The sequence below is a fragment of the Cryptomeria japonica genome, chromosome 3 (genome assembly GCF_030272615.1).
Source record: "Cryptomeria japonica chromosome 3, Sugi_1.0, whole genome shotgun sequence".
NCBI lineage: Eukaryota > Viridiplantae > Streptophyta > Pinopsida > Cupressales > Cupressaceae > Cryptomeria > Cryptomeria japonica.
In genome coordinates, this window is record NC_081407.1 from 469,151,373 (window position 1) to 469,179,172 (window position 27,800).

At 37.7% G+C, this 27,800-nt stretch overlaps 1 protein-coding gene across 2 annotated transcripts in view; it reads left to right on the forward strand.

Annotated features, from left to right (window-relative positions):
- Nucleotides 1-27,800, forward strand: part of LOC131041365 (leucine--tRNA ligase, chloroplastic/mitochondrial) — a 304,431-nt gene that overhangs the window by 200,060 nt on the left and 76,571 nt on the right. The window contains exons 12-14 of one of the 2 annotated variants that reach the window (XM_057974409.2): nucleotides 23,377-23,439; nucleotides 23,639-23,720; nucleotides 24,665-24,718. In XM_057974409.2, the coding sequence (XP_057830392.2) occupies nucleotides 23,377-23,439; nucleotides 23,639-23,720; nucleotides 24,665-24,718 (199 nt within the window). The remainder of the gene's footprint in view (nucleotides 1-23,376; nucleotides 23,440-23,638; nucleotides 23,721-24,664; nucleotides 24,719-27,800) is intronic. The other variant, XM_057974410.2, reaches the window with a different exon arrangement.

The following is a 27,800-nucleotide window of genomic DNA, read 5'->3' on the forward strand; positions in this document are numbered from 1 at the left end:
ATTACAATTGACCCCTCAAGTATTTATAGAAGAGGAGCCTTGAGAAAAAGGTGGGAGGATCCTAACTAACTTGAGAGATTCTCTCAACCACCAAGACTTATTCAATAACTAACTAAGACTTATTCCAACTACAGTCCTAACTGAACTCAAACTGTAGCTGCCTTACATGTAATAACAAAAGTGCAAGTAATGACTTATCTTGCAATTTACAAAAAGCCTTTTACATGTAACTTGTCAAAAGAAAAACTACAACTAAAAGATTACAAATCTGGAAAAATAGAACTAAGTGTTGAAAAACACTTAAGCTGCAGTATGTGAAGACATGAATCCTTCGAACTTCTGGATGATCATTCGTAGTTCATCAGGATCCGGTTCATGGGTGTTCTTGGCCACGATCATGGTTTTCACGACAACATCGCTGCAACCAAGGATTGTGGCATTATTTCTCTCAAAGGAAAAGACTGAATTTCCCACAAGTAACCTTGATAAGTCACTAAGGCTTGAATGGATGCTGCTGAAAATGGTTCACTTTTCCACTCTTGACGGATCTTCAATTGTAGATCACAAAGAACCTTTTCTTCTATCAACAATTCTCCATGATGACCCATGATGGGGCAAGAAGCTTTTTGACAATGAGAGACCATATCCTTAAAAACTTCCATTCGCAACCTCATAGCATCATCAATGTCTTCAATAAGTGACTTAAGAACAAGGGCTTTATTCTCGAAGAGCTCCTGATATTCCAAGTACACAACTCTTGAAGGAATTACCTGACGTTCTAGAAGAATGCTTAACTTTTGCTGAGGAATTTTAAACCAAATAGTCGAGTTGTCTTCTACCTTTGCCAAGTTCCGTTTGAAAGTATTAGAAACTTGGTTCAATTGTTCTTCAATGGTTTTCAACTTGGCCATCATTTGGAAAACCTCCTTCAAGACTTGTGTAGATAGATTATTAAGCTGATCAACCCAAGATTCTAGTGCTTGTACCTTTTGAGCAGCTCTCTCAACTCCCTGGATTGATTCTTGTGCCTCGGAAGAACCTGCAGGATTACTCACTTCACCAGTTGGTTTTGTGATTTTACGAACAGCTGCAAGAAGTTGCCGGTTGTCCTCTTCTAGCTTATCTTTCTTAGTTAGAAGTTCATCGTATAGCTGCACCAGTGAGGCTATAGAATACTGGGCGTCATGTTTAACCACTTCATGCGTTTGCTTGCCTAATTCTACCCTTGTGACTTTGTAATCAGCAGCTGACATCTCCTCAAGTGGCTTATCTGCTAGAGGCTCAACAATTTCAGCCACTTTCATCTTGTTGCTATCAACAGTTACTCTTGAGATAGTCTTGGCCGTTTTAGCAACCTTAGGTCTAGACTGTTTAAGTTGCTAATAATTAAAGGCATCAGGTGAGATTTCTTGCTTTTTCCTCTTTGGGGTAAAAGAACTAAGCCATGGAGGTAAAGCCATCAACTCTCCTTCAGTAGCAGCTGCGAGTAAAAGAGAAGCAGTTTCTGTTTGAACAACCGTGGTCACCTTGGGAGGAGTATCTGTTTGGATGGCGACCATGGTTTTCTCAGTAGCCAATGGGCATGAAGATTGCCTCATAAATTCCTCAAAACCAGAAGTGGAGGTATCAGTTTCTGACAGCTGGATACATGCAGGAGTATCCTCAGGGATTTCCAGCACACTCTCTTGTTGATGATCAGGAGGCGGCTCGTATGCTGAAATAAGGATGGCATTCTGAGGAGACTCTTGCACCATTATGTTAGGAGGAGAAAGGGGCGTCTCAACTGAGGAAGGAATCTCACGAGGTGAGTCCGAAGTTGGAGACTTAGGAGCATCATCAGATTGCTGCCCTTCTTTTGGATTATCAAGATCGATCACCTGAACATGAAACCGTGACTTTTCCTTTCTACAAACTGTCGCCTCCTCAGGAGGAAGCACTACTGCCCGATTAACTCGCAATTTGATCCTGGTGCCAGAAGATGATGCACCTTCCTTGTTGTCAACCTGAATCTCAGAAGGTAGAATCATCTTCTTTTCCAACCTTGATTTTGATGAGTCTAACACCATTACTTTTCAGCCAAGCATTGGTGTTAGCCAAGATAGGCTGAAATCTCTCAATAATGGATGTGCACTCCTTGTGTGACCATTGGATTATAGGAAGTGGAGCTTCCTCAACCCTTCGTGAAATATATTCAGGATCAAGTACATGCCCATCATCAATCATCCCTTGTGGAATATCCACCAAGTTCAAATCAACAACCTGCTCAACAGTATGCCTGCAGTAATCCATCTTGAGAACCTCCATTTCTGTACGGAGATCTACCCAGATATCCTCGATACGATGCACATGCACGAAAGAGTTTTTGATCTTTTCCTTCATTCCCCGATAATCAAAATCAGCTCTGGACTTAAACCTTTTGTGTTTAATTTCCTGCATCTCAGTCTCCATAGCCTTGGCTTTGACAGATGTGACAAGAGAATACCAGCCAATTTTCAATGGGTTTGTTGTACAAATCCTCATTCCGACCTTATGTCTGACAAACTGATGAGCGTATATAGCCATGATCTATCTTCCGAACTCCATAAGAATGATCTTATCGGTTGGGTATCTAGGAAGCATGTATGGCTGCCCACTATAGCATCCGACTCTCATATAGGTAAAGATCGGGAATTGAAGAAACAAGCAGCCATACTCATTCACTCTTTCCCATGCCTCATCTGACACCCTTCTGTTCTTTAGAGTTCTGTCAAACTTGCACATGAAGTAACTGAGGAATGCATCTTGAACTCTCCTAAAATGCAATTTGTTGGGTCTAAAAGGCAGTTGATCATAGTATTCCCATATAAGTATAAGCGAGCGGTCACCCTTGGTAGAAAGACCAGGGAAATGTTTGAGTGACGCTGCCAAACACACTAAGTATGAATTCATATAGAAAGTCATGGTGGAAGGAATTGCTGCAAGTTGCTCGCACAAGGTATCATTGATGACTTCTCCCCATGATATATGATGGGACTGCCTTATGAACATGATGAACTGGTACATCCAAGGCTAAAAAACATTAGAATGTTCAAGACCCATCATTCTGCTGAGGAGAGTTATGATGTCTCCAATCTCCCATTTGAAGTTACAGCGGTACAACTTAGCTCATCTTGAGAAGGCGGCTCGTGGCTCATGAATCCACCTGTTAATATGACGCTTGCAGTCCTTTTCCCTTTTGACATAGTATTCAGCTGCACTATCTTTGGAGATTTCCATATAAACAGGTGCTGGTGGTATTCTGAAGACTTTTTCAATTGTGCCTGCATCAAGGTGGATTATTGCTTCACCATCATCATTTTTAATGGTTCTTGTCTCCTTGTCAATGTGATGGGTGCAAGAGAAAACAATTTTAGGTTCTAGGGCAGCCACTGGAAAAGAAGATGCGTGATGGATATGGCTGTCCAACAGCCGCTGCATATTGCTATCCTGTGGATTCTCTACCCTCTTGACAAATTCTGACATGTCCACATGCCCTATCTCTATATCTTTTATGCGATCCAAAGGAGAAGAGACTTGAGAAGGTGAAACCTCATTTTGGTACTTATCATATTTGTACTTCATCTTCTTTGGAATTGGAGATGATGGCAAATCTGACATTGAAGGACAACCTGGTATACTGCGGTGAAGACTTAAAAGTGTTAAAGCAACATCATAATCAGCTGCAACTAACATTTTTTCTTCTTCAAATGGGAAGAACTCCAACCCTTGCACTTCACGTTTTTGTGAGAGAAAGATGGGAAATAAATGGGAAATGCTAGGAATCTTGACTTTGACCAATTTCGAATCTTGGGTAAAATTTTACAAGTATACAAGTTGGGAAGAATGCACACGCAATTAGATTTTTAAAACCCGAATGCAAGTATACTTGTAAAATGGAAAATGGAGAAATGAGTGAAAAATGAGAATTAGACTTGCGGGAAATGACGTGAACAAAAAGTACGGATATAGGCGATATGGATGGATAAAAAGATTTTGGGAATGACATTTTCATGAAAATGGGAAGAACTTTGAACATGCAATACGATTCTAAAAACCCGATTTTGGAAGGATGGGTATTTTTCATCTTTGCAGCTTGGAATTTCAACAAAAGATGGTTAAAATTTTTTAATTGTAAGGGAAGAACAATGATTTTCATCCAACTTGTAATCGGGATTTAAAATCCTGAATACAAGTAAAGAGGGACAATGGGGAAGAACAATGCAATTCAAAAATTGCTTTACAAAGGGGAAAATCTCTCTCACAAAACCGATTTTTGGGGCAAAATACATATATACACAAATTTACAGCAAGAAAGGAAAAACAAGAAAACAAGAAAATGAAATAAGAAAAGAAAAGAAATCATACCTTGTTTCAACTTGAAAATGTCTCTTCAAAACAAGATCAATCTTTGAAAGAAGGAAGATTAGCTCTTAAATAGAGATTAACTGCAATCCGAAACCCTAGCCACGTTTTACCAAAACACTATAAGCAGAAAAACGTGGCACCAAAAGCAAATAAAATGGCCCAAGAAGGGGTTAAATCTCCTTCCAACTTTAACGCCTTAGCATGGCAAGCAAAAATGACTTAGGAGGTTGGAGATCTGTGGCAACTTGGGAGAGAAAATCGCGGTTTTGGTAAAAACGTGTTTGCTTATTCAATACCCAAAAACCAACAATCATACACCTCAAATGGCGTGATATGTGTTCGCAAATGCATTAGAATAGGGAAGAATCCCAAACGCCTTCTATCTCCCAAAAATTCTCCACAAAAAATGCTTCAAATTTCCAATAAAATCGCCTTCCTTTGGCTGGTTGGGTTTTTGGAAAAGGAATGCAAGTTTAATTTTACATGCAATAGAGAAGATCGGGTTTTATTTCCCATATAGCAAGTTTTAATTGTCACTTTATCCTCAACAAGGCAAAATCGGGTTTTAGAAAGAGATGTGCAAGTTACAAATTACTTGTAAAGGGAAAATAAAATCCCTACTACAAGTTTTAATAACTTGCACATATGTAATAGGGGTTTAAAATTCCTATTACAAGCAAAAGACATTAAAATAGGGGTTTTAGAAAAGAATTACAAGTTATTTATAAATATGCAATTTAAAATTAACTTGTAACTTATCCAAAAAATCCCCACCATAACTTAAAAAGCCAAAAGGCATCAAGGGGGAAATAAAAGGTAAGTTACAAGTTCTTTTTTTCAATAAAGTGCACTTGTAATTAGCCAAAAATTTCCCTACAAAGACCAAAACAAAAGAAATCATTAAAACTTGCAATTCAAGGAAAATTTCCCACTTGGAGTCAGGGAGAACAAACCTGAAATTGAAGGAAAGACATAGCAAATGAACCCAGAATGTGACGAAATTTGAAACGTGGTTCGAGGATGGACTGAGGATTAAGCCAGTCCAAGGATTAGGCAGAAATTCTGCCCCGGGAAGCATACCATAGAGTAAAATTTTCATTTTTTGACAAAATTTTAATGTAATGGTCCTTCATTTTTGAAAACAAAAATGAGGACAACAACTATATCCAACAAAGATTCCTTTTCTTCCAGATTTCTCTTTAGGTATATGAAAGTAAACAGGGCATCCAAATATCCTAAAGTGAGTGATATCGGGCTTTATCCCGGTGAAAACCTCTTCAGGAGTTTTGTCTTCAATGTTGGAGTGAGGACATCTATTTTGTATGTATACAGTAGTGTTGGATGCTTCTGCCCAAAGATGAGTTTCCAAGTTTTGATCAAGAAGCATGGCTTTGGCTGCTTCTACAATGGTTCTATTTTTCCTCTCAACAACTCCATTTTGTTGGGGGTTGTAAGGAACAGTGAACTCCCTCTTAATCCTAGCTTCTTTACAAAATTCCCTAAAAATGTCTGAGGTATATTCCCTCCCATTATCAGTCCTTAGGATTTTTCTTTTCTTTCCGGAAGAGTTTTCAGAGAGAGATTTGAATTCCTTAAATCTCTTGAGGATCTCTTCAGATTCTTTACATTTAAGAAAGTAGATCCAAGTCTTCCTAGAGAAGTTATCAATGAATATTACATAATAAAGGAACCCTCCTAATGATGGTACAGACATTGGCCCACATAGGTCAGAGTGAACTAGTTCTAAAACATTGCTTGTTTTCCTAGAACTATTCTGAAAGGAACTCTTAGTATTTTTGCCTAGGGCACACCCCTTACATATACCAGAATGGTATTGTTTTAACTTAGGCAAACCAATTACTAATTTTTCCATTGAACATAAAGCATGAAAGTTTAAATGACATAATCTTCTATGCCAAATTTCATTAGAATCTGCAATCTCATGAAGTAGGGCTAGGTTAGATTCAGTACATACCTCGTACAAATAGCCTTTTCTATGCCCTATGGTTATAGCCTTCTTGATGGAAGAGTTTTGTGGCCATGCTAGAACTTTACCATTCATTAAGGTTATTCTGTACCCATCATCTTCAAGTGCAAATACGGAGATTAAGTTCCTCTTGATGTCGGGAACGAATAGGACTCCGGTGAGTTGGAGGGACATGCCTGTCTTCAGCTTAATGGTGCAGGTATTGACGCCTTTCACTGGATGTGCAGAGTCATCACCAATGGTTACTTCTTCATCAATTTCTTCTAACATGGAATCCAATAATTCTCTATACCCAGTGATCTGTCTTGAAGACCCACTGTCAATGATGCAGGTGTTAGATTTATTGGATACTTGGCTAGAGAGGGCAGAGTAAAATACATGCTTCTCGGAGTCATGTTTTTCCCTTTTCACTTTTGCAAATGTAGCTTGTTGTTTGATTCTATCTGGACATTTTGCTGCATAGTGTCCATATTGATCACACTTGAAGCACTGAATGTGGGAGATGTCTTTCTTAGATGACCCTTTCTCACGTCGGTTCTTTCTCTTCTTGAAATGTTTCTTCTTGCTTTTCTTGTTGGAGTTTGTATTTAGAACATGGAGATCTTCATCTATGTTTTTTTGCTTGATCCCCTTCTTATTTAACCTTGACTCCTCTTGAAGACAATTTGCTCTTAGCCTTTCAAATTTCGGATATTTAGCCCTTGCACTAATGCCTTGGACGAATGTTTCCCATGTACTAGGCAACCCATCTAGAGCAATGAGCGTTAGCTCTTTGCTTTGGATCTCATATCCAAGCATTGCCAGTTCATCCCTTAGGGCTGATATCCGCATAAAGTATGCACTGATTGACTCTCCTTTGTTCATACTTATATGATTTATTTCCCTTTTTAGAGCCAAGGTTCTACTTGCATTGTTTATCTCGAATGCACTTTCGAGTGCTTTGAACATATGGTAGGCAGTCTCATGCTTTGTTATTATTGGCATAATATGATTTCTCACTCCATCGACTATGATCTTCATGGCTTTTTCATTTCCCTCAATCCATGTCGATTTGTCAGGTTCATTCTCTGGTTCTTTAGATTCAACTCTTACAAATGATTTGACTTTATTCTCTTTTAGAATCATCTTAATTTTGAATTTCCATGCTGAGAAATTATCGCCTCCTTCAAGTCTATCCTCAAATCTAATAGCATTAGCCATGGGAAATGTGATGTTTATATCTTCGATTTGAACTTCTCAAATTTGAATGCCTTAGGTTCGATCAACCTGGCTCTGATACCATGTAAATGTAATTCAAATTTATGTTCAAAATCTGAAGTTGTAAGAATTTAGATATTCTTTTACTTTCTTATTGAATTACTTCAATGCTTAAGGAATATATTTAATCTTCTACTGTTTGTATTGACTGTTCCTTCTTATATTCCAGATTGTTGTAGATAACATTTATTGATTTCGATGATATCTACAGCATTCCTCACGGCATATATATATATATATATATATGTGATGCCCAACGATCAAGGCATGCCTTGACCGGGCATGTCTCTTGACATGCCCGATCAAGACACGTCTTGATCGGTTCACAAGCGCCGATTCATTAAGGTGTTTATCGATAACTATCAGTTCAAATCAAATGCTATTTAATTGTTATATTAATCGATAACAAATCGGTATGTTTCGAATGCTATTTTATTATTATGATAACCGATAACAAATCAGTATGATGCAAGTGCAATACGATTATAATGTAGATAGATAACAGATCGGTATTAAAGCAAGAGCAAGTTTAATACGATAACTATCATAGTTGTCATATGATAATTATGATAGATAACATAAATCCGATCTGCTTAAGTATAATCACACCACAGCATAAGAAATATGGTCATAGCACGATCGATGACAGATTTGTAATGATGTCCAAGTGTCGAAATGTGCAATCCGATGCTTGGAATATGAAATGCATATAAAGATGATTATAACAAGTTTATTCACTCAATCATGAAGTCTACCATTAGCTTGTAGTTACATCGATAAGGTAGATGATTGAATGAGAGATAAATAAAGTCTCTCATTCAATCATTTATCTTACCGAAGCTACTTAGTTTCAACAAGTAGATTGCCTTCAGTTTCAAGGGTTCCACATGCATATCAAGTATTGAGCTCTAAATGAGAGGAATCCTTGGACTAATTAACACGCATGTATACTAGATTACCAGATATGAAACTAGAAGTATGATTTGATTCAACAATAATGAGGTTCTAGATTTGCCAGATCCGGAACAAGTACACAGAGCAGAATAGGGTGAGGGATGAATCCCACCGAAATTGCGAATACCAATTAGGGAGGGTCTTCCACCTTCGAAATGGCTGACCACGAAACTCCAACTGGAATTCACACAAACAAAGAAAAATACCAAATTTGCATCCCTACCTACAACATTGACTAACTCGACCATATATAGGGGCTCCTGGAAACTTCCCAAAGGGTTACAAACGGGCCGACACATCAAACATAACTTAACTAATAAAATAGAAAGGGGTCCTGAAAGGTTTTATTATTAAATTTAGGGCCATACAATAATTAATATTATTTAATTATATCGAGGACATTTCAAATCCTCGCCGCCCAAAGATTGCTTGCCCTCAAACAATCCATCATCAAACGGTTTACCGACTGCAGAGATCTAGGGTCCCAAACCAAGTGCGGACACCGATAGCCATATCTGAAATCTCCATGCTGCAACATGATCACGTACCCACACATGGAAGTAAGCGAGAAGAGTAAACCTCCCTCCAGCTTCCATTGCTCCACTTCGATATAAACGTTGCCATGCCTGGAGTCGTTAGGATGCCATTGAAACCAATCATCAAACACATCGATGCCCGGATCCCAAGCTATCATGCCATCATGCCAATCAGTCATTTTCCAATGATGGTCTGGAATCTCAAAACCCATCTACAACAGGTTCTTCTCATGTAGCCGCTCTTCCTGAAAAGCAACGCTCATGTTTGTCTCATGTTCGTCATACCATTGTGATGTTCCAGAATCCCTCTCACTCATTATGTTATGCGGAAGACCATGCAAGCAGAATACCTCACGAAAGAACCACTGGGCCACTTGAGTTGCCTGGTATCCAATGGAGGTGGCAAAGAAATGGGCATACTTGGTCAAACGATCTGCCACGACAAAGATGCAATCCTTTCTTTGCACTTTGGGAAGCCCGGTAATGAAATCCATCGAGATGCTATCCCACTTCTGGTCGGGGATTGGCAACGGCTGAAGCAGTCCAACAAGTAAGGTGTGCTCGGATTTGTTCTCCTGATAGGTGGGGCATTCATGCATGTACTGCAGAATGTCGTTCTTAAGTCCCTTCCAGGAAAATCTTTCTCGGATGTCTGTAGGTTTTCAAGTATCCCGGGTGTCCGTCCAAGGGAGAGTCGTGTATTTCCTTCAGAATCCTCTCCTTCATCTTGGACTCGGGCACCAGATAGATTATGTCCTTGTAGTAAATGATGTCGTCAACCACCTTGTATCCGTCATCTTGCACTTGACCATCCATCAGTTTGCACGCGAATGTATTCTTGGAGTATTCAACCAACAGATGTTCCTTCAATCCATTGAAATCTGGGATAGAGAACATATGGCAGGCCTTCTCACGAGGGTCTGGGAGAGCCTCTTCTCACCACTTCTTAACTCCCTCAACGCATCTATCAATCCATCACTCGGTGCCATGATTCTCCCAACAGGCTGGCAGAATTACTAGCTCTGATACCACTGTGATGTTCTCAGACCGTACGGTAGTGTGACAACTGTAGGAGGGAGTGGTCGTACGGTGAAGAGGTCGTACGGTGGTGTGAAGGGGAGCTATACGATGTACGGTGGTGGGAAGAGGAATTGGCCCTACGGTGGATAAGTTGTATGATGATGTGAAGAGGGGGGCTATATGGTGGTGTGAAGAGGGAGTGGCCGTACGGTGGAGAGGTTGTATGGTGGTATAACCATACTGTGGACTTCAATCACTATGTGGTGAAGGAGATTGTAGCCGTATGGTGGTTTAGTGGACTACCTTCGGTTTCAAGGGTTGATCTTCCGCATGCATATTAAGTATTGAGCTTTGAATGAGAGGAATCTTTGGACCGATTAACATGCATGTATACCAGATTACCAGATATGAAACTAGAAGTAAAATTTGATTCAACAATGATGAGGTTCTAGATTTGCCAAATCTGGAACAAGTACACAGAGTAGAATAGGACCGTGAGGGATGAATCCCATCGAAACTGCGGATACCAAGTAGGGAGGGTCTTCCACCTCCGAAATGGCTGACCACGGAACTCCAACTGGAATTCACACAAACATTGAAAAATACCAAATTCGCATCCCTACCTACAACAATGACTAACTCGGCCATATATAGGGGCTCCGAGAAACTTCCCGAAGGGTTACAAACGGGTTGACACAACAAACATAACTTAACTTATAAAATAAAAAGGGGGCTCGAAAGGTTTTATTATTAAATTTAGGGCCGTACAATAATATATATTATTTAATTATATCGGGGACATTACATTGTCATTGTCATTATCATTTCCATTGTTATTGTCATTGTTGTCATTGTCTGGTATATTACTGTGGTTTTCAAATGGATTGTAGAATTTGTCTCCATCAAACTCATAGGTACTCATGTTTAAAGACCTTAAAGCTTCCTTGGCTTCCCTTCTAGACCTTTGGGAACAGGTTTCAACCGTGGACTAAAGTCTTGACCAAAATGAAAGGTAGTATGAAGATGCAAAGACTATGGAAGACCAAGAGGTGTATGAAGTGTATATGAATCTAGGGTAAACTTATGTTGGTTAATAGATTTGCCTTTTACACATTCCAATTCTTTGACTTCTGCATGCCCATAACAAAAGACAAAAACACACCAACAGTTGGATAACTGCTTAAACAGTTAACCTTTGTATACGGGTACAACTCCCTAAGAATGATTTTCAATCAGCTTAAATTACGACAATTCTCATGCACACTTTTTACCAGAAAGTATTAAAGGCATTTAAGCATTCATATGTCAACACAAAATGAACACTGCAATAGTTTAAAGTACAAATTTCTTCTTAAAGCTCACAGACTTTCATTCTTCTAATCAGCAAGATAGACAATTTTAAAAGTTTTCCTTTCACACATTCATATACACTGCATTAGAAAGATAGCAAATTCCGCAATTGAATCAAATCCTTACAGAGATGCACATTACAATTCATAAACACACAGATTTATAAAACGGAAAATGCTGCAACTTTATTCACAGACAAAATTGCCTTTCTTTTTCAAAGTACATAATATTACTAAAAAGAAGATAAAGCTTTATGTTCTATCTTAACCCAAAAATTCTCGGACTTTTAACAAGGCTTTTAATCAAGTATATATAGACGCTAGGCTATGATAGTTTGTTACATTTGAACCAAAGTAAAAAGGTTAAGTCTTCATGAGTGTTGGTGTAAATAAATATTCATTATGAATATTATTACACTTTACTTAAGTTAACTTAGGATAATGCATCTCTTCGTAGTTTGGATTTGAGACACTTAGGGAAGTGTGCACATAGGGATATAGCTTGTAGGAGAAATTCCACCTTTTGTGGTCAAATTTTGCTGTTACACTCCACATTCGGTGGGTCATCCACCTCTTGTGGAATATTATATTATTTCTCCTACCTACCCCTAGTATTTCTTACCTGCCCTTGTTTCTCATTGAGCCACATGTCATGATTGTGTGCTCGTACATCTATATGGCCTTGCCTATATAAGCAGGCCTATATTCATTGAATTGGTTAGTCCAGTTGATCATTTTGCATATTGATGAGAATACAGTTTGTTCTTATCATTCTTTTGTCTCTCTTTTATACTTTTCATTGTGCCCTTGATCTTGGCAAAACCTCACAACGAGATTTAAAGAAGTCTATCTTAAAAACTGAAAAACAACAACTAAACAGGAAAAGCGGCATAAGCCGCGAGAAACAGTGATGCAATCAAGCTCCTGTAGATGACGTGGCCTCCACTTGTTTGTCCTACGACGCAGGGGTGCTTCGAATATTTCGCCATTCCAAGTGAGCTGAGGAGAAGTTGAGAATAAGCTGATAATGTGGAAGGCCGATATGTAGAATTCGCTGCTTCCACACTTCTTTCATTTTGCTCACCTGCACAACCTTACCCTTATGCGTCTCAAGATGATCAAAGCAAACCACTAACATGGATTCAATTCTTGCAATTTTCGAGAAATCCTCTATTGTCAAGGACTTTGCTTCTTGGATTTGCTGCACTCGATCTTTGAAAGCTTGAATCATATCAGATGAGTCCTCAAGCGTCTACTTATCTTCTTTTAGGTGTTGAACAAGTATTAGTCAGTTCTTTTAACTCCTTTAAAAGCTTAATGGATTCCTCATGTCCTTGTTCAATAATTGAATTTCTCCACTCAATATTCTCTTTGCATACAAAAAGTACATTGTCATCAAGACCATGAACCGACTTTTCTGCTAGGAAATTCATTACCCCATACCTTTGTGTATCCCTCATTTGCTTCTATACAACCACCCACTTGTTTTTCTCTTTTTCCCAAGCAACTATTTCTGTTTCCAACTCCTTACCTATAGACTCTGCATTTTCAAACACCTTGACCAGGTCGGAAATGTAGCTAGTTCCTTGCTGGGCAATTGATTCCAGCCATTCATTGAAGACATCTGCAACCATTCGGCTTCTTTGAACTTGATCAAGTAGTCTCTGGTTCATTGGGGATCTTGGATCAAACGACAAAGGAACTTGAGAAAGCGGTTGAGGATTAGGATCATGTATAGCATTGATATATTGGGCCATTTGCATTATGATCTGCTTCATTTCATTTTTATCCTTTTCATCTTTCCAAGTTCCGGTGAGAATTTTTTTAGTGGAAGTCTCCAAGTGCTTAGCATCCGCAGCTCGAGAGGTCACCCCTAAGTCAATCTTTTCAATGACGAAGTCCTTCTCAGTGATATTCTCTGCATCTTTGTCTGTTGGGGGTCTGGCCACCTCTGCAATCCAATGTCTTGTTTGGTCATCCACATCAATCATCGCTTCAGTCTTAAGTCTCTTGGACTTTGATGTTCTTCCCAGACATTTACTGACCATTTCCTCCATTGGGATTGAGATGGGAATTACATTCCTTTTCTTAGTAAGCGAAGCACTTAACAATTTGGGAACAGTAGATGCTTCCCTGGGTGGTGGTGATTACTGGTTGGTAGTGACAACGGCCATGATGTTCACAGAATCCTCAGGTTCTTGGATTTCCTTTCCCTTATCAGTAGGACCTGTAATGAGCTTGTCTAGAATCTGAGCATCCATTGTTCCTTGAGTTTCTTCCTCAGAATCCAAATCTACTACAAGTGAATTTTTAAGGAGTTTCTGACTGTTTTTCCTACTACGAGATTTGGTGACACGACCAGGAGCGGAACCCAAAGAAGATTCTCCTAAATTTGCAATTTTGGTTTTATCTGTCCTTTGTTTCTCATTACCTGCAATATCAATAGCAATGTGAGAAGGAGAAAGAGATGCTTGAGAAGTTGCACGAGTTCGACCAACTTTTCTACTCTTAGGTGCAAATATGGGCTGTTGTCCAAAACGGCGATCTTTCAGCCATCTTTCTGTCCGTCTGATCACATTGAAGGTTCTAGCTTAAATGTTGTCATCCCCTTTCCTATCCCAATCAACCTCTGGAATAGGCTGCCCCTGTATCCTCTCGTTGAACTCAGGATCAACAACTTCCTCGCCTTCGTCTTCTTGCACATCAGAGACATTCATGGACAGACCCATTGTCACAATTTGTTGAACCGTGAACCTCGACCACAATCTTCTTTTGGCTTCAATTTCGTCACCACAGTTCTCCCAGTAATCTTCCAGCTGAGGTTCATGACAAAAACCATCATCAACATTTAAGTTCTCTATAGAAAACCTTCGGCTGTCAAATTTATGTCTAGCAACATATAACTACAGATTGAACTTCTTGAATTCAAGTTCAAGGTTCAAGGCATCTGAAATTGATCTACAGCTATAGTATCCAAGCTCTACTAGAAAGACCACCCCAGACTTTCCTCCACTTCTCTTATCAATATAAGCTAGTTGTCGACTAACTTCAATTAAAACATAGCTATCCAAAGCATACCTGGGTAACCTGAAAGGTTCACCCTGAAAGCCGCTAACTCTAATATATGTGAACTGAGCAAATCAGATAAAGAAACTACCATAAATACCAATAAATTCCATTGCTTCTGTCGACAATCTCCTGTTTGTATTACCCTGCAACTCATGAACTAATCTTCCTGCAAAAATGTCATTCCATCTCATGAAGTTTTTTGCATATCTCTGCTCTTGCAGTTGAGGATAGTATTCATATACCCTTATTCCATCAATCCAAGGTTCATGGTGTAAGCCATTCCAATCTCGGGTGCAAGCAAGCATGTAAAATAGGTATGAAGACATATAGAAACCATTCATCCCCGCAAATTTGTTTAAACTCTCGTGCAATCTCTTTGCAACAACTTGTCCCCAATCTAGGTAGGCACCCATTCAACATGACTTGGATGTAGAAATACATCCAATCTTCCCAATAAAAGGCATGAGCATTTCCTTTAAATCTATTCAACTGAACAACAATGTCCCGTACCTCTGTTATGAAATGCTCTCTGGTGAGTGGCCTTGGTAACTTGGAACTTCCTTTTTGAATTTTCAATAACCAGTTCCTAGCAATCACACTTCTGTAAGTGCTCTTCTTCGTAGAAAAGGAGTATGAAGTGCCAATGGTCCAATCTTCATATGGCTCCTTATGAGGAATGCCCATAGCTGCCATTATGGTCTCCCTATCTATCTTCAACAACATTTCACCATTAATGTCCCTGATACACCTGTGCTTTGCATCATACCGATTCATACATTCTAAAACTAGCTCCGAGCATGGTGCACCGACAGGAAATGCAGTAGCCTCAACCAGACCACTCCTTACAATTTTCTCCATCATAGAATTTTGGGCTGGGTTCTTAACTCTCTCAAGAAAATCAGAGAGTTCTGCCTGTGCTAATGAAGTGTCACCCATCTCTGGAAGTGGCTAACTAAGCAAGAAGTGCACCCCAATTTTGGGAGAGTTGGCCTCATGATGGCCCCTCTCATATTTATCAAATAATGTCAGGAATGAAATGAATCCTTCTACACATCAAAGGGAACGAACAACAACTAGCTTCCAGAACAAGTAAATACAACAGAAGAAGGAACAATTGAAAGTAACCTGATCTCGACAACAAACTCTTAGAAACCTTCTGAATGCAGATACAATACCTTCGACTTTCCTCGCTTTCACAGCTACTGAGAAGGTACTAGAAAGATTGCTAGCTTTTGCAACAAAAATGGACAAAATCACACTCAAATCCTAGCTAGCTGTACTAATTAAGCTTGTGTGAGTTGACACCTGATTTGATGTATAACCGGCATGCATTTAATTTCAGGTCATTCCATCACATAATACACAAATTACCATGATTGCTTGCCATAAATAGAAACTAACATTTCAAACTTCCCGAAATATTCTCTTTTCCCGCCGCCATTTTCCCTCCATGATACACACACCATTTCTAAATGAAGCCTCGGACTATGAATTTCGAACTTTGAACCAAGAACCAAGAACCAAAAGTTTCAAAGGTTCAAGTTCAATATTGAGAAATAACACAGAACAGAACATAAAACAGTCTCCACGACAAAACAAAGGACAATGAATGAACAAAGACATAACCGACGCATGATCAACTTTGAACCTTGAACCTTGAACCAAAAAAGGTTCAAAGGTTCAAGTTCATCACAAATTTCAACAAAGTGCTCGCCTTTACCATAAAACAAAGCCGCGAAGACAAATTTTTAAAGTGTGCTTTGAACTTGAACTTTGAACTAAGGAAAGGTTCAATGACTCGGGTTCAAAGGGAAGAAATACATGACCGAAAGGGAAAATAAAGATCAAAGGGCAACCTTCGAATTGAAATTTTAATGAAAGTAGGGAGGACTAACAACTTGCAATGTCCAAGAGTGTAATACCAAAGTATGTATGTTTTTAGAGTAAGGTGTGGCTTCCAAAGAGATGATGGATCGCTTGATGAGGTAAGTTGACCTTGACTCAAGAAGACCAAATGAGACCCTAAGATGATAGATCTTGATGCGGGAATCACCTAGTGTTGTGTTGTAGTATGTTTGCAAAGTTTGATGAGGACAAGCAAAGTAACCTTTTGACTCAAATTTGGAAAATATGTATGAAGGCAATGCAAGTGAAGGAAAATGATTGACTAGGTGTGACCAAGATAGGTTGATTGAAGAATGAAGCCCTATAGGAAGCAGCTTTAGAAGCTTTTTGAATCTGAAAACTTAAGTCCTTTTTCTCTTGACAAATCCTTTGCAATTTCTTATTTCTGAACATAGACGTAGTTTAAGTAAACCCATACGTGATTTTGAAAATGTTTTGCAGTTCTGTCCAATTGTGAAGTTGTTGAATGTGACCAAATCTCAATGTTTTGACTTTTAGTGACAAGAAAACACAACAAACAATGAAGACACAATGTGTGAAGGTGTTTTTGTCCAAAAAAGATAGTGTCTCAATTTCAAGTGTGATTGTAAAATGTCCTTGTTTGTTTTGCATACACTTGAAAACATGACAGACACAATGTTTGTTTGTTTTGCTTGAAAATGTTTGAGTGTTTTGATCACGCAAGCACAAATCCTAGGGTTGGCTGGGACAATAGTTGTTGAATCTCACTTGGGGGTTACCCTGAGCTATGCAATTCAGAGCGGATACTTAGTTGCTTGACCCCACTGGCTCCACCCTCGACACTCACTTCTCCGGGGCAGCTAAGTACCAGTCCCCACGAAAACTCTCCGTGGCGAACTTTGTATCTCTACTAAGAACCATAAGAATGTGAGCTGCTTCAGAGGCCCAACCTCCTGTGTCAACAACTAGAAAGTTTTTAGCTTCTAACACAAAATGATGTCTAGTAAGGGCATCCGTTCGGGTGGCTATAATCAGAAGCGTGTTACGCTTCGTTAAATGGAAGGCCTCCCAGCCTATAGAAGTTGCACTCTATGGGTTTATGGGGAGTCATAACGCTGTTATAGCAACATGTAACACCCGTTGCTTGCAACTTTCGTCACAAACACTTTTATTTATAGTGGCTTGGAAGAGCTTGGCTTTAGCCCGTTACCACTTGGGTCGTTCTCTCTCATCTGGCCTTTGGGGCTACTCAGGAGGTAGGGCCTCTAAAAGGTAAAACAAAAAAAGCCTATTGCTCAAGACACAAAAGACACTTGTTAATTTTAAAGCACCAATTCAAGTGTTTTGCTAGACTAAAGAAGACAAAGCAAGCAATTTCAAAATCAAAATATTTGCCAAAGGTCCTGCACCAAACTTGTTAGTAGTTTTGAAATGATACCCCTCCTGCAAGCACACAAGCTAGGTAAAGTTTTAGAAATCCCAAATGACTTTATGAAATAGGAGCCTTCGACAATACGTTTTTTGACAAATCCAAAAATCTGATTTTCCACGAGTTCTTTTGCATCAAAATTAAATTTATAAAGAACAAACCACCTGTAGAATTTCAAGATATTTCCAGAAATGTAAGAAAAACCTGCAAAAAAAACATAGATCTAACAAAAATCCATTTCCCACCAGGCGTGCCAAAATGTATTTGGTGAAAATGGATAGTGAAAACAATAATATTGAAAGACTAACAAGGATCAACCACAAAACCCTAGCCTAACAATGAAAGCAATCCACCATACACAAATGAAGATACCTAAGACCATGCAAATAAACAAAATAAACGAATATTACCATTCACATGTCAAGTAGGGTTTCAATTTCCATTGTCTCCTATCTCCATTGATCTTGTTTGATATATTTGCTCTCAGATTTTATGTGTACAAGAGCTCAACAAAGAACAAAAATGTGGTTGATAGCTTGGTTGCAAGAAGGCTTGATTGCATCGTTAGGTGATTAGACAATTAGACGATTAGGGTTAATAATGAAGGAGAGTATCCTCTTATATAGAAGACACTGTAGGAAATGGAGGGATAAGATTAAGAGGTGAAGAAGATAAATGGTCGGCTAGAATTTAAGGGTAGGTAAAGGAAATAATTGAATAATAAAGGGGGTAGGTAAGAGAAGAATTAAGAGATGAGTGACATGTGTCATGGGTAGAAAATTTTATTTATTTAATTTAGGAAAAGGACAATTTAAATAAATAAAAGCATTTATTTAAATTAAAAAAAGCTTAGAAGAGGATTAATGAATTTATTAAATAAATAAGAATTTATTTAATTAATAGAAGACTTAGGATTAAATATTTAAATAAATAAATTATTTATTTAATTAGACAGGACAATTTTAGGTGTCTACAAATTGAGTTGAACTATATGTAATTTTTTGCTGCAGCAAACTTGGTTCTAATTGAATATGATGGTTTTAATAATAGAGACAAAAATAAAATCACGTACAGTAAAATATTCAAATTTGTCTTTGTTTGAAATTTTGAACGTAAAAAATCTGGTAAGTGTGATACTAAAGTGAAGATACAATAGATTTTAGTGTATCTTGCACTTTCGTGAATTCCAGAACTTGTTAGTAGATTAAGAGAGAAAGGAAAATGCATCAGCTCCTTTTTCTAGTAGTAACAACTACTTTTATGCATCAGAGTATCAAGCTAGGAAAACTTGTTTTTCTCAAATCTGGTTGTAAAATTCTTAGCAATTTTTTTATCAAGAATGTGCACTTTTCCCATTGTTCATTTTGTCAAACAGTTTGCCTGATAGGTTTATATATTGCATATTTGCGTGTTGTTTGGCTTGCAATAAATTTAAATATCCAGGAACAATTGTGCCAAGAGAGTAACTGATAACAGTGATATCCAATAACTTAATGCTGATTGTATTGACAAAATTACAGAGATAGAGACTGATTTATATTCTGACCTTCTGAGCAGCAAAATACATATTGTGTAGTGCAGAAAGATTGCCAAAAGACTGTACATGAACAGCTTCCTATTTCTAATGACTATACATGAAATGTATGCCCAAATCTCAATGCCCACCACAGTGAAAGTGCCCAGCAAGCTGCAAATGACTCAGACCCTCAATAAACTCTCAAATGAGTTCCCATGCCTAGGCACAAAGCTTCAGAAATTCCAGCATGGCTCCAATAACAACTGGACTCACTGGAAACGTTTGGCGCCCAACACATATGACTGTGAGGTTACCACAAATCTGTCTATGAGGCTTTTAAACTCAGACAACCTGCTCTTTGGTTTACATGTCTAGCTTATGATAGCATTTGCTCAGAGGAAGCTCTCACGCCCACCATATAATTTCCAGCTACAGTAACTTAAACTAAGTTTCTTGCCCCCCTTGTTCCATGCCACAATATACCTTATGATTGCTCAGCCCATAGGAAAATAGAATGATGTCCAAGAAATAGCAACTCGACAATCATTATCAGCAATAAACTACCATGGCATCCAGTTTCAGTGTAATGACCCTTCTCACTTAGCAAGTCAATGAACAAATAAATAATAATGCTAGCCTATTATCTATTTTCCCCATAGGCTAAAGCATTAAGTTAATAAAGGGGATTAAGTATTTAGTTAAATAAAAGGAGGAAAAAGCTAAAGTTTAGTGTAAATATATTCAATTATTCATTATGAATAATAATGGGCCATTTTTAAGTCATAATGTTATTTCTTCTAGGTGAGTTCATCATGGGGGCTAATTTAATAATTAATGCAAACATTAATTATATTGCCTAAGTCGCTGCAATATGGAGTCTAGATGCATCAAACTACTTTTTGAGGATTGAGGAGCTAAATGTATAAGGCATCAAGCTTTTTGAGGAATTCATTTTGAGTTATATTTATTATTGATTACTTCTCTCTGCAAATTGCTTCAAGGCAGATTTTCTCAGGACAAAACCCCTGGTGCTTTTTGTTCTAGACGAAATCCCAGAGCATATCTGCCATATTCAATCACCAAATTTGTTGAAATCAGCCTTTCAATCCAGCGCCTAAGGTGGCAACTCAGTCAGCACAAGGCAACGAAATTCTTCAGTCAATGATTGAGGGTTTCTGGAAAGGTTTGGACTGCACACAGAGACAATTTCTGGAGCTTTTCTATAGTTCGACTCAGCCAAGCCAGCACTAGTAATTGGGACGTGTTAGTGTGGATTGGAATCGCAGGCTATTCTTGGTCAATTTAGCTGCCTACAGCTACAACAAATTGCCTGCCACGTGTTGCATGTGAAGAAAATTTAGCTGCAGATATATGAGAAATATCTTATAGATTTTGGGTATATGCTTTGTGTACCTAGTGAGAGAATTGTTGATTTGTTATAGTAGAGTAATTGGTGATATAAATTTATAAAATACAGAAATTCTTATATATTAATACATAAGCTTTGTAGCTCAACATTTTCCTTTAGAGAATTCTGTACTTGATCATCTTTGCAAGTTTGTTTAGTGGAATGCTTAATATCATCCATGTTATAAAACCAAAAAATCCTTGTAAGATCACAATCCCTGGCAAAACTTCACAAGCTATAGTAGAGAGCATATATCAGTGGTATCAAAGCCACCTTTCCTGCCAGCCTGTGTGGTATTCCCTGTGCATGATGGTTTGAGGATGATCAAAGCAGTTGCATGTCAGAATTTATGGTTGCATGTTGCTTCTATTCAGTTGCATGTCAGTTTGAAATGTTTCTATGCACTCGAGAGGGTTAGGATCGCATAGATACTTCACCAGGAGTAGGTCCGAACAACAGTTGGAAGAAGAGGAGGATCCATTGTTTGATTCTGGCAACATGGTTGAACAGAGAAATGATGATGTGGTCAACCGAGCCTTCAGGATATTGTGGCACAACAACAACAACAAATGTTGGAAACATTTATGAAGTCTCAGTAGCAGCTTCTAGCTGCAATTGGAAATTTAAGGATCCAACAACTGCAGGCACAAAGACAAGATGGAGTTAGAAGTGATGCCCGTAATTATCAACAAGGATAGCCTCTAATGCTGTTAGGACAGCGAACACCAGATCTGACCGGCCTCTAAGACTTGTTTTTCACCAAGGCCAGTTGAAGAAGCGGTTCCAGAGGTAGAGGAAGTAGAGACACACATCACAGATGATGTCATGGTGTCATATGATGAGTATAGAGTGCTTCCGGCTGAAGCAAGATAGTAAATGAACCTAAACCAATTTATGAACCAGCAGAAGGACAAAGCCAGATACTGCTTGGAGAGGTAGGAGAGGAGGCCTAGAGGTCAAACTAGGCAAGGCCCATAGCCTCTGGAATTTAAAGATGCTCTGAATAAGGTCTCCTTACCTACTTTTGATTGTAGCAAGAAAGTTAGTGCTAGATCTTGGGTTCACAAACTTGACACATTCCTGTCAGTTAGGCCTATGGAGGAAGACAAGGCATCAAACTTATATGTTGGCATTGATCTTTTGATGTTTCTATGAAGGATTATTTTCTAGGGTCAATGGTTGACACACTTTCCTACTCATCTTATTTTGAATGAAAGCATGCCCATAGTGGCTAGGGAGGAGACGAACTCGAAGAAAATAGGATTGTTTGAATTTGATGTTGCAACACTAGGGGAATATTGGTGTTAATGCATTAATATTATGACATGCTACACATTCCTATTTTTAAAGGATGGCTATTATTTTATGGGCCTCATCCAAGCTAGGATCTTTACTTAATAAAATTTCATTGAAAAGTCACAAGTGGAGTATATCCTTTAGGTTACAAGCAATATGGATGCCATTAAGGCAGCCCTAAAAGTTAGCTTTACTAATTGCTCTTCCCCTAACTTCAGCCAACATAATCAATTAGAAGAGATGGGGGTCCCATAACAAGCCTACCATAATCTTGTGAGACGAAAATGAGGAGTAGCAAGAAATGCAACTGCTCCAATGTCTTGGGAATCCATATCTATCCAAAATCCTATGCAAATTGCCAAGTTGACCTTATCATAAGCCTTATTCGTATCCAATCTCATTATCATTCCAAATTTAATCTTTATGATGCCATGGGTGGATTGTTTCATGAACTATCAAAAACCCATTTGGGGCCTACCTTCCTACCACAATTTCACCTTGATCAACCAAAATGATAATAGGATGGCCTTTTTTTAAGCCTATTTCCCATCAACTTGCGATTTTGGAAATAGAATGGAAGGCATTATTGTAACCAAAATCCGACTAAGTGCTAAAATGGAGTTACACTCCTAAATTGACTTCTTCCTCCTACAATTCTCATTACCTCCCACTATATTTTGTTAATGATATGCCATATCTTTTGTAAGAAACTGACCAGAAAGCCATCTAGACCATGGGCTTTTATCTTTTGAAATCAAAGATTATTGCTTTTACCTTAGTTTTTGACCATATCAGGTAATTGCTATCAATAGGAGAGGCAATACTCTTCTTGGAAATGAGGTTTGATTTGTATGGTAATCATTGTAAATAGGAGAGGTATTACTTATCTAAGAAATGATGTTTAATCGGTATGGCAATAATCAGGTTTTTTAATGGAATACATAAATTTTGACATTTGGGATTGCTACAAAGGTATATGGCGTCTTTCTTGCTTTGGTAAATAATTTTGTGATTTATGGGTATATGAATCAATATAATTATGAAAATGTTGAAGCATGCATTTGTGGTACTACTGCAAATATGAGATAATATTTGCATATTTATTTTGTCATTCTTATATAGCATTTTGTGAATGTTGGAAATTAATAGTGATTCATAATTATTTCTTAGGAGCGCATTTTCTTATTTATTTAAAAATTCTAGTGTGTGTGGGTTTGTGGGCATGCATGCACATATATGTGTAGTGTGTGTTTGTGTATATAGTCATAAGGTCTGATTTTCACATATATACGTGCATGGCTGACAGGTACTACTTGAGGTTTATGGACCCAAAAAATTCTCAAGCATTGGTTGATAAATCAAAGGAGCGGTAAGACTCTTTTGCTGATGAAAATGAAAATGAGAAATTTGAACTTTATTTTTTTAATCTTTTCAATTTTCATCTACAACCCAAAGGTGTGTATTTTCTCAATTAGGAAATCCTTATCTGATCTTTCTATTATGTTTTGGCCTATGCATTATTAGTCATATATTCCATAGTAATGGGCCGTTTTTTGTCTATGTTGAAGGTACTGGGGTCCTGTTGATGTTTATGTAGGAGGGGCAGAACATTCAGTATTACATTTATTATATTCGAGGTTTTGGCACAAGGTATACTTGTAATCTCATTTAAGCAAGAGGTGACGACAACAATAGAGCTTCCTTATCTTAATTTTATGGCTCTAGTATCAATGATATCATAGATTGGACATTATATATTTTATACTGAGTGGTGTCAGTAATTCATCTATCCAATCTTTCACGTATATAGTGAAATTGACTCAGGGGCAGTCAAATGGTAAATTGACAACACAATTTAATCAAATTCTTTAATTAGAAGTAGAAGGATTTTTTAAGTTGAGACTAGGATTAGTTTTCCACCCTCATGTCTAAGATTGACAAACTGTCAGAATTTCTATTTCAGATTTGCAGAACACTTTTATCCTTTTCAAACATTTCTAATCATGAGCCTGTGCCACTGATATTAAATATTAACAAACTATGTGTTGAAAATTTGAAATGTAACATTACCATCACACTTGCATTCCTCAATCCTGCATAATAAAAACAGAAGCTTTTCATTTTGTTGTATTTGCATGGATTGTTCATGTAAATAAATTTCATTTTTTCATTAATCCACATTCCATATGACTTTAGGACTAAGATATTGTCATTTTTTATTGATAAAGTAAAAAATTGTATTACTGTAAGGAAATAATTATATGGAAGGGGAATATCAATAGATTAGACTAGCTTCATGGAGTGCAAGAGTGGCAGATACAAGAATAAATAATGAAGAAATTTGTTGGAATACACATAAAAAAGGGGAGAATAATAAGAAGCCTAGCCATAACCACAAAAAAGCTATTGAATTGTTCACTTCTGTTCACTTTGAAAGAAAAGAGCATAGAAGCTTACAGAAAAGAACATCTATACAATATCTACACGAAGATTCCCAAAATGAGAGTACAAAAAATGTATTTTTTCTTGGGGTGGTGATAGTCACGAGGAGGATGAGATCAAGTTTCCTGATTTATTGTGTGTAACTTTTGCAGGTTAGGTGCTATTGGTCTCTGGATTGGATCCTATTGCTAGTTGTTGTCTCACATGTGAGTGTGGTTGGAGCTTACTTGGGAAATACATGATGCTATGGGTGATTTGCAATTTATCTTGTTCTTCATTACTTTGAGAATTTTTCGTCATATGCTCTCTGATAGAAGCAGGGAGGTAATCACCGGGAGTGTGTGATTATGACTTTTGTAATGGCATTCATCCTTTGAATACAAATATTCATTGTATTTTTGTCTCTCATCACTTCCCAACTACATGGAGTGTAAGAGGCTTGTCTCCAAGAAAGTATTGTGGGTGTGTGTGTGTCTCAGCATCTTGTTCTAATTCTGGATTGCCTTTTGAGAATTCATGAAGTATGGAAAGCAATTTTGAGTCCACTTTTTGCTAAGAATTAGCATTCGAAACTCTGAAGGGAAAAAGGAGGTTTGCATTAATGCTTGAAAATGATAATGATGATGTGTCGAAGAGATCCATGGTCTAAAAGAAAAGCAGAATGTGGGAGGTATAATTTTTGGGGGATTATGTGTGGAGGTAGGGTTAAACACAATTTGGTGAAGGATTTATGAAGAGAAAAAGTGATTGGGGAAATAGCATGTTGAATATCAGTGGTGGACATTGATAATATTTTGTTGGGTTGCATTGTTTATGGACATACTAAATGGGCCTAGTGAGGGACGATATTCAGCATTTATGGGGGAGTTTTGGGATAATTAGGATAATTGTTTGTGATGATAATGTTTATAAGAGACAAAATCTATGAAAGAAATTTGTTGGAGTTGGGAAAACTTTGGCGCTCATCCTAAGAGATCATCATATTGTTTATTGTTCCTTGGAATGAAGTAAATCTTGAACCATTTTTAGTAAAATCCTACAAGAAAATAATGTTGCCTCCAGACAACATTTTTGTTGTTGAGCATGTTGGTTCTGATTTCTAGACATAAGCTTAATTTTTTATTTTCCTTGTGATCCATAACTTGCACTTTGAATGGATTTATGTGGGGATTTCCATAGAGTTAATGTTGAACATGTTCTAGAATAAATGTGACTTTTCCTATAAACAATTCATTTGACAAAAAAATGCTAAATTCAAGAGCAAAATGCATGGTCGGAAGCATGAGTGTACCTGACTGAAAGTAGGTTACATCTGATATACATCCAAATTCGTAGGCACACCTGATCCAAGGTGAATTTACTCTAAAGTTCCCAAGGACTGCATTCAAAAACATATCAATGTATGAAAAAATTAGAAATACTGCTCTTGTTTTAAATTTTACTATGCTTTTTGAAGATGATATGTTTAAAGTTTTTGAGTGTGATGTCTTAGTTTAAAAAAGTTATAGCATTGCTGAGTTCACAATTTAAAAGAGGCAAATAAAATTCCTTGTACATAAACCCCTAGAATAAATTAACTAAACATTAATAATCAGAAAAATACCCCAGTATCAAATAACTGATTCATCAAAATGAAATTAATTCATCAAAGTGCAGACAAATCATGGATTACCAAACAAATGTCTCATGATTGGATAACCACCTTTTTGTCACTGGATCAGTTGTGACTGCGGAAGTGATTTGCATGACTGCAGATGTAACCCGAGCTTGTGGATCTGAAGTTTGGTGTGCAGATCCAATCTCTGCTAAACTTTGATGTTTTTCTTTTTGGTTTTCCTGAATGCCTAGGATTTGTTTTGTATGACTGGCAGTGTTTACGAACAGCTTTGGGGAGTTTGCTTGGCAAGGTATTTTCTCCTTTGGTCAAACACTTGGACAGACTGATTTAATGGCTATGAACAGGGAGCAAAAAGAATAAATAGTTGTGTGGAGAATGCCCTAGATGTTTATGCAAGAAAGTAATGTAGTAATAAACTCTCCATTTTAATGCAAGATGCTCTTTGAATGATCTCTAGGAGCTAAGTACTAGATGTGTAAAAAATAAACTAAGGTTGGTCCTTTTAATACAACTCCAAAGGTGGCAAGTGATATTTTTGTGATTAGAGTTGCCATACAATGACTAGTAAGAAGGGTCAGGTTAGCTTTAAATTTGAATTTGAAAATTAAAAGTGGTTCATTTTCATGAATCAGTCAAGTACCTTGGGTCACTTGCAAAAATCATGGATTTGAACCTAGGAAGATGTTGTGCCTTGCACAGATGCCCCATGTGACAACATGGACCCCCCTCCTAGTTGGTTTTGTTTTGGTCTTGGTCTTGGTCTTAATTCTTGGGAGAGTATTGTTTCAATGGAGAGTTCGCAAGTTTTGATGAGTGGTCCATGCGGTCTATAAGTAGTCATTGTTAGATAATTAAAGCATGAGTACTTTAAATCATTTTATGGCCACAGAGCATATCATGTCAAGGAGCTATGGAAATTTAAACCCTTTTTTCTAACTATAGAGATTTTCCTTTAAAAAGGACAAAATTCTTAATGCCCTTGAATCCCCATATTGATAAAATACTTTAAAATCCTGTCATTGTGTTGATTCACTGCTAATTCAACGTGCTTTCACTCATTGACCATTTCATCTTCAAAATCCTGAAATGGTTTTTTCTATCCTAAAGCCTGTAGTAGTTTTTTACCCTCAAATTTGCACAACTTATTCGCCAACTTGAGATTAGTGAAGTCTTGGCTGGTCCGTGCATGTGGCCATTAATGGTTAGAATGACTCATAAGATGTTTGTAAGCAAAGGTAATGGCAGCATCATTTTCACCGTCTTGATCCATAACCTCCCATGGTATGCCTTTCCCATTATCTTTAGTTCCCAACGACCCATGTTGATGATCCTGGGTGTAGCTACTTGGTGTGGTTTTTATGCACGTTCAACACAATAAAATACCCAGAGATATCCTATTCTCTCTTGATCAAAATCTTCTATGTGCTAAACAGCTGAACTGTGTGATCACAAAGACAACTCCAAGGTTCCCAAATGCATATGGATACTCTCATTTGGTTCGTTGTGATTTGCTTGTAATCTCAAGGGGAACTTACATAATTGTTCAAGGAGTAAATCAATCTAAGGATTCCGCTGATTGCTGACACTTGTAACTTTCTTCTTTTTTGGAATGATTTTGCAATAAGTTCTTTTCAATCCCACTTCTACTAAGACTTGAAAAAAAGGAAAAA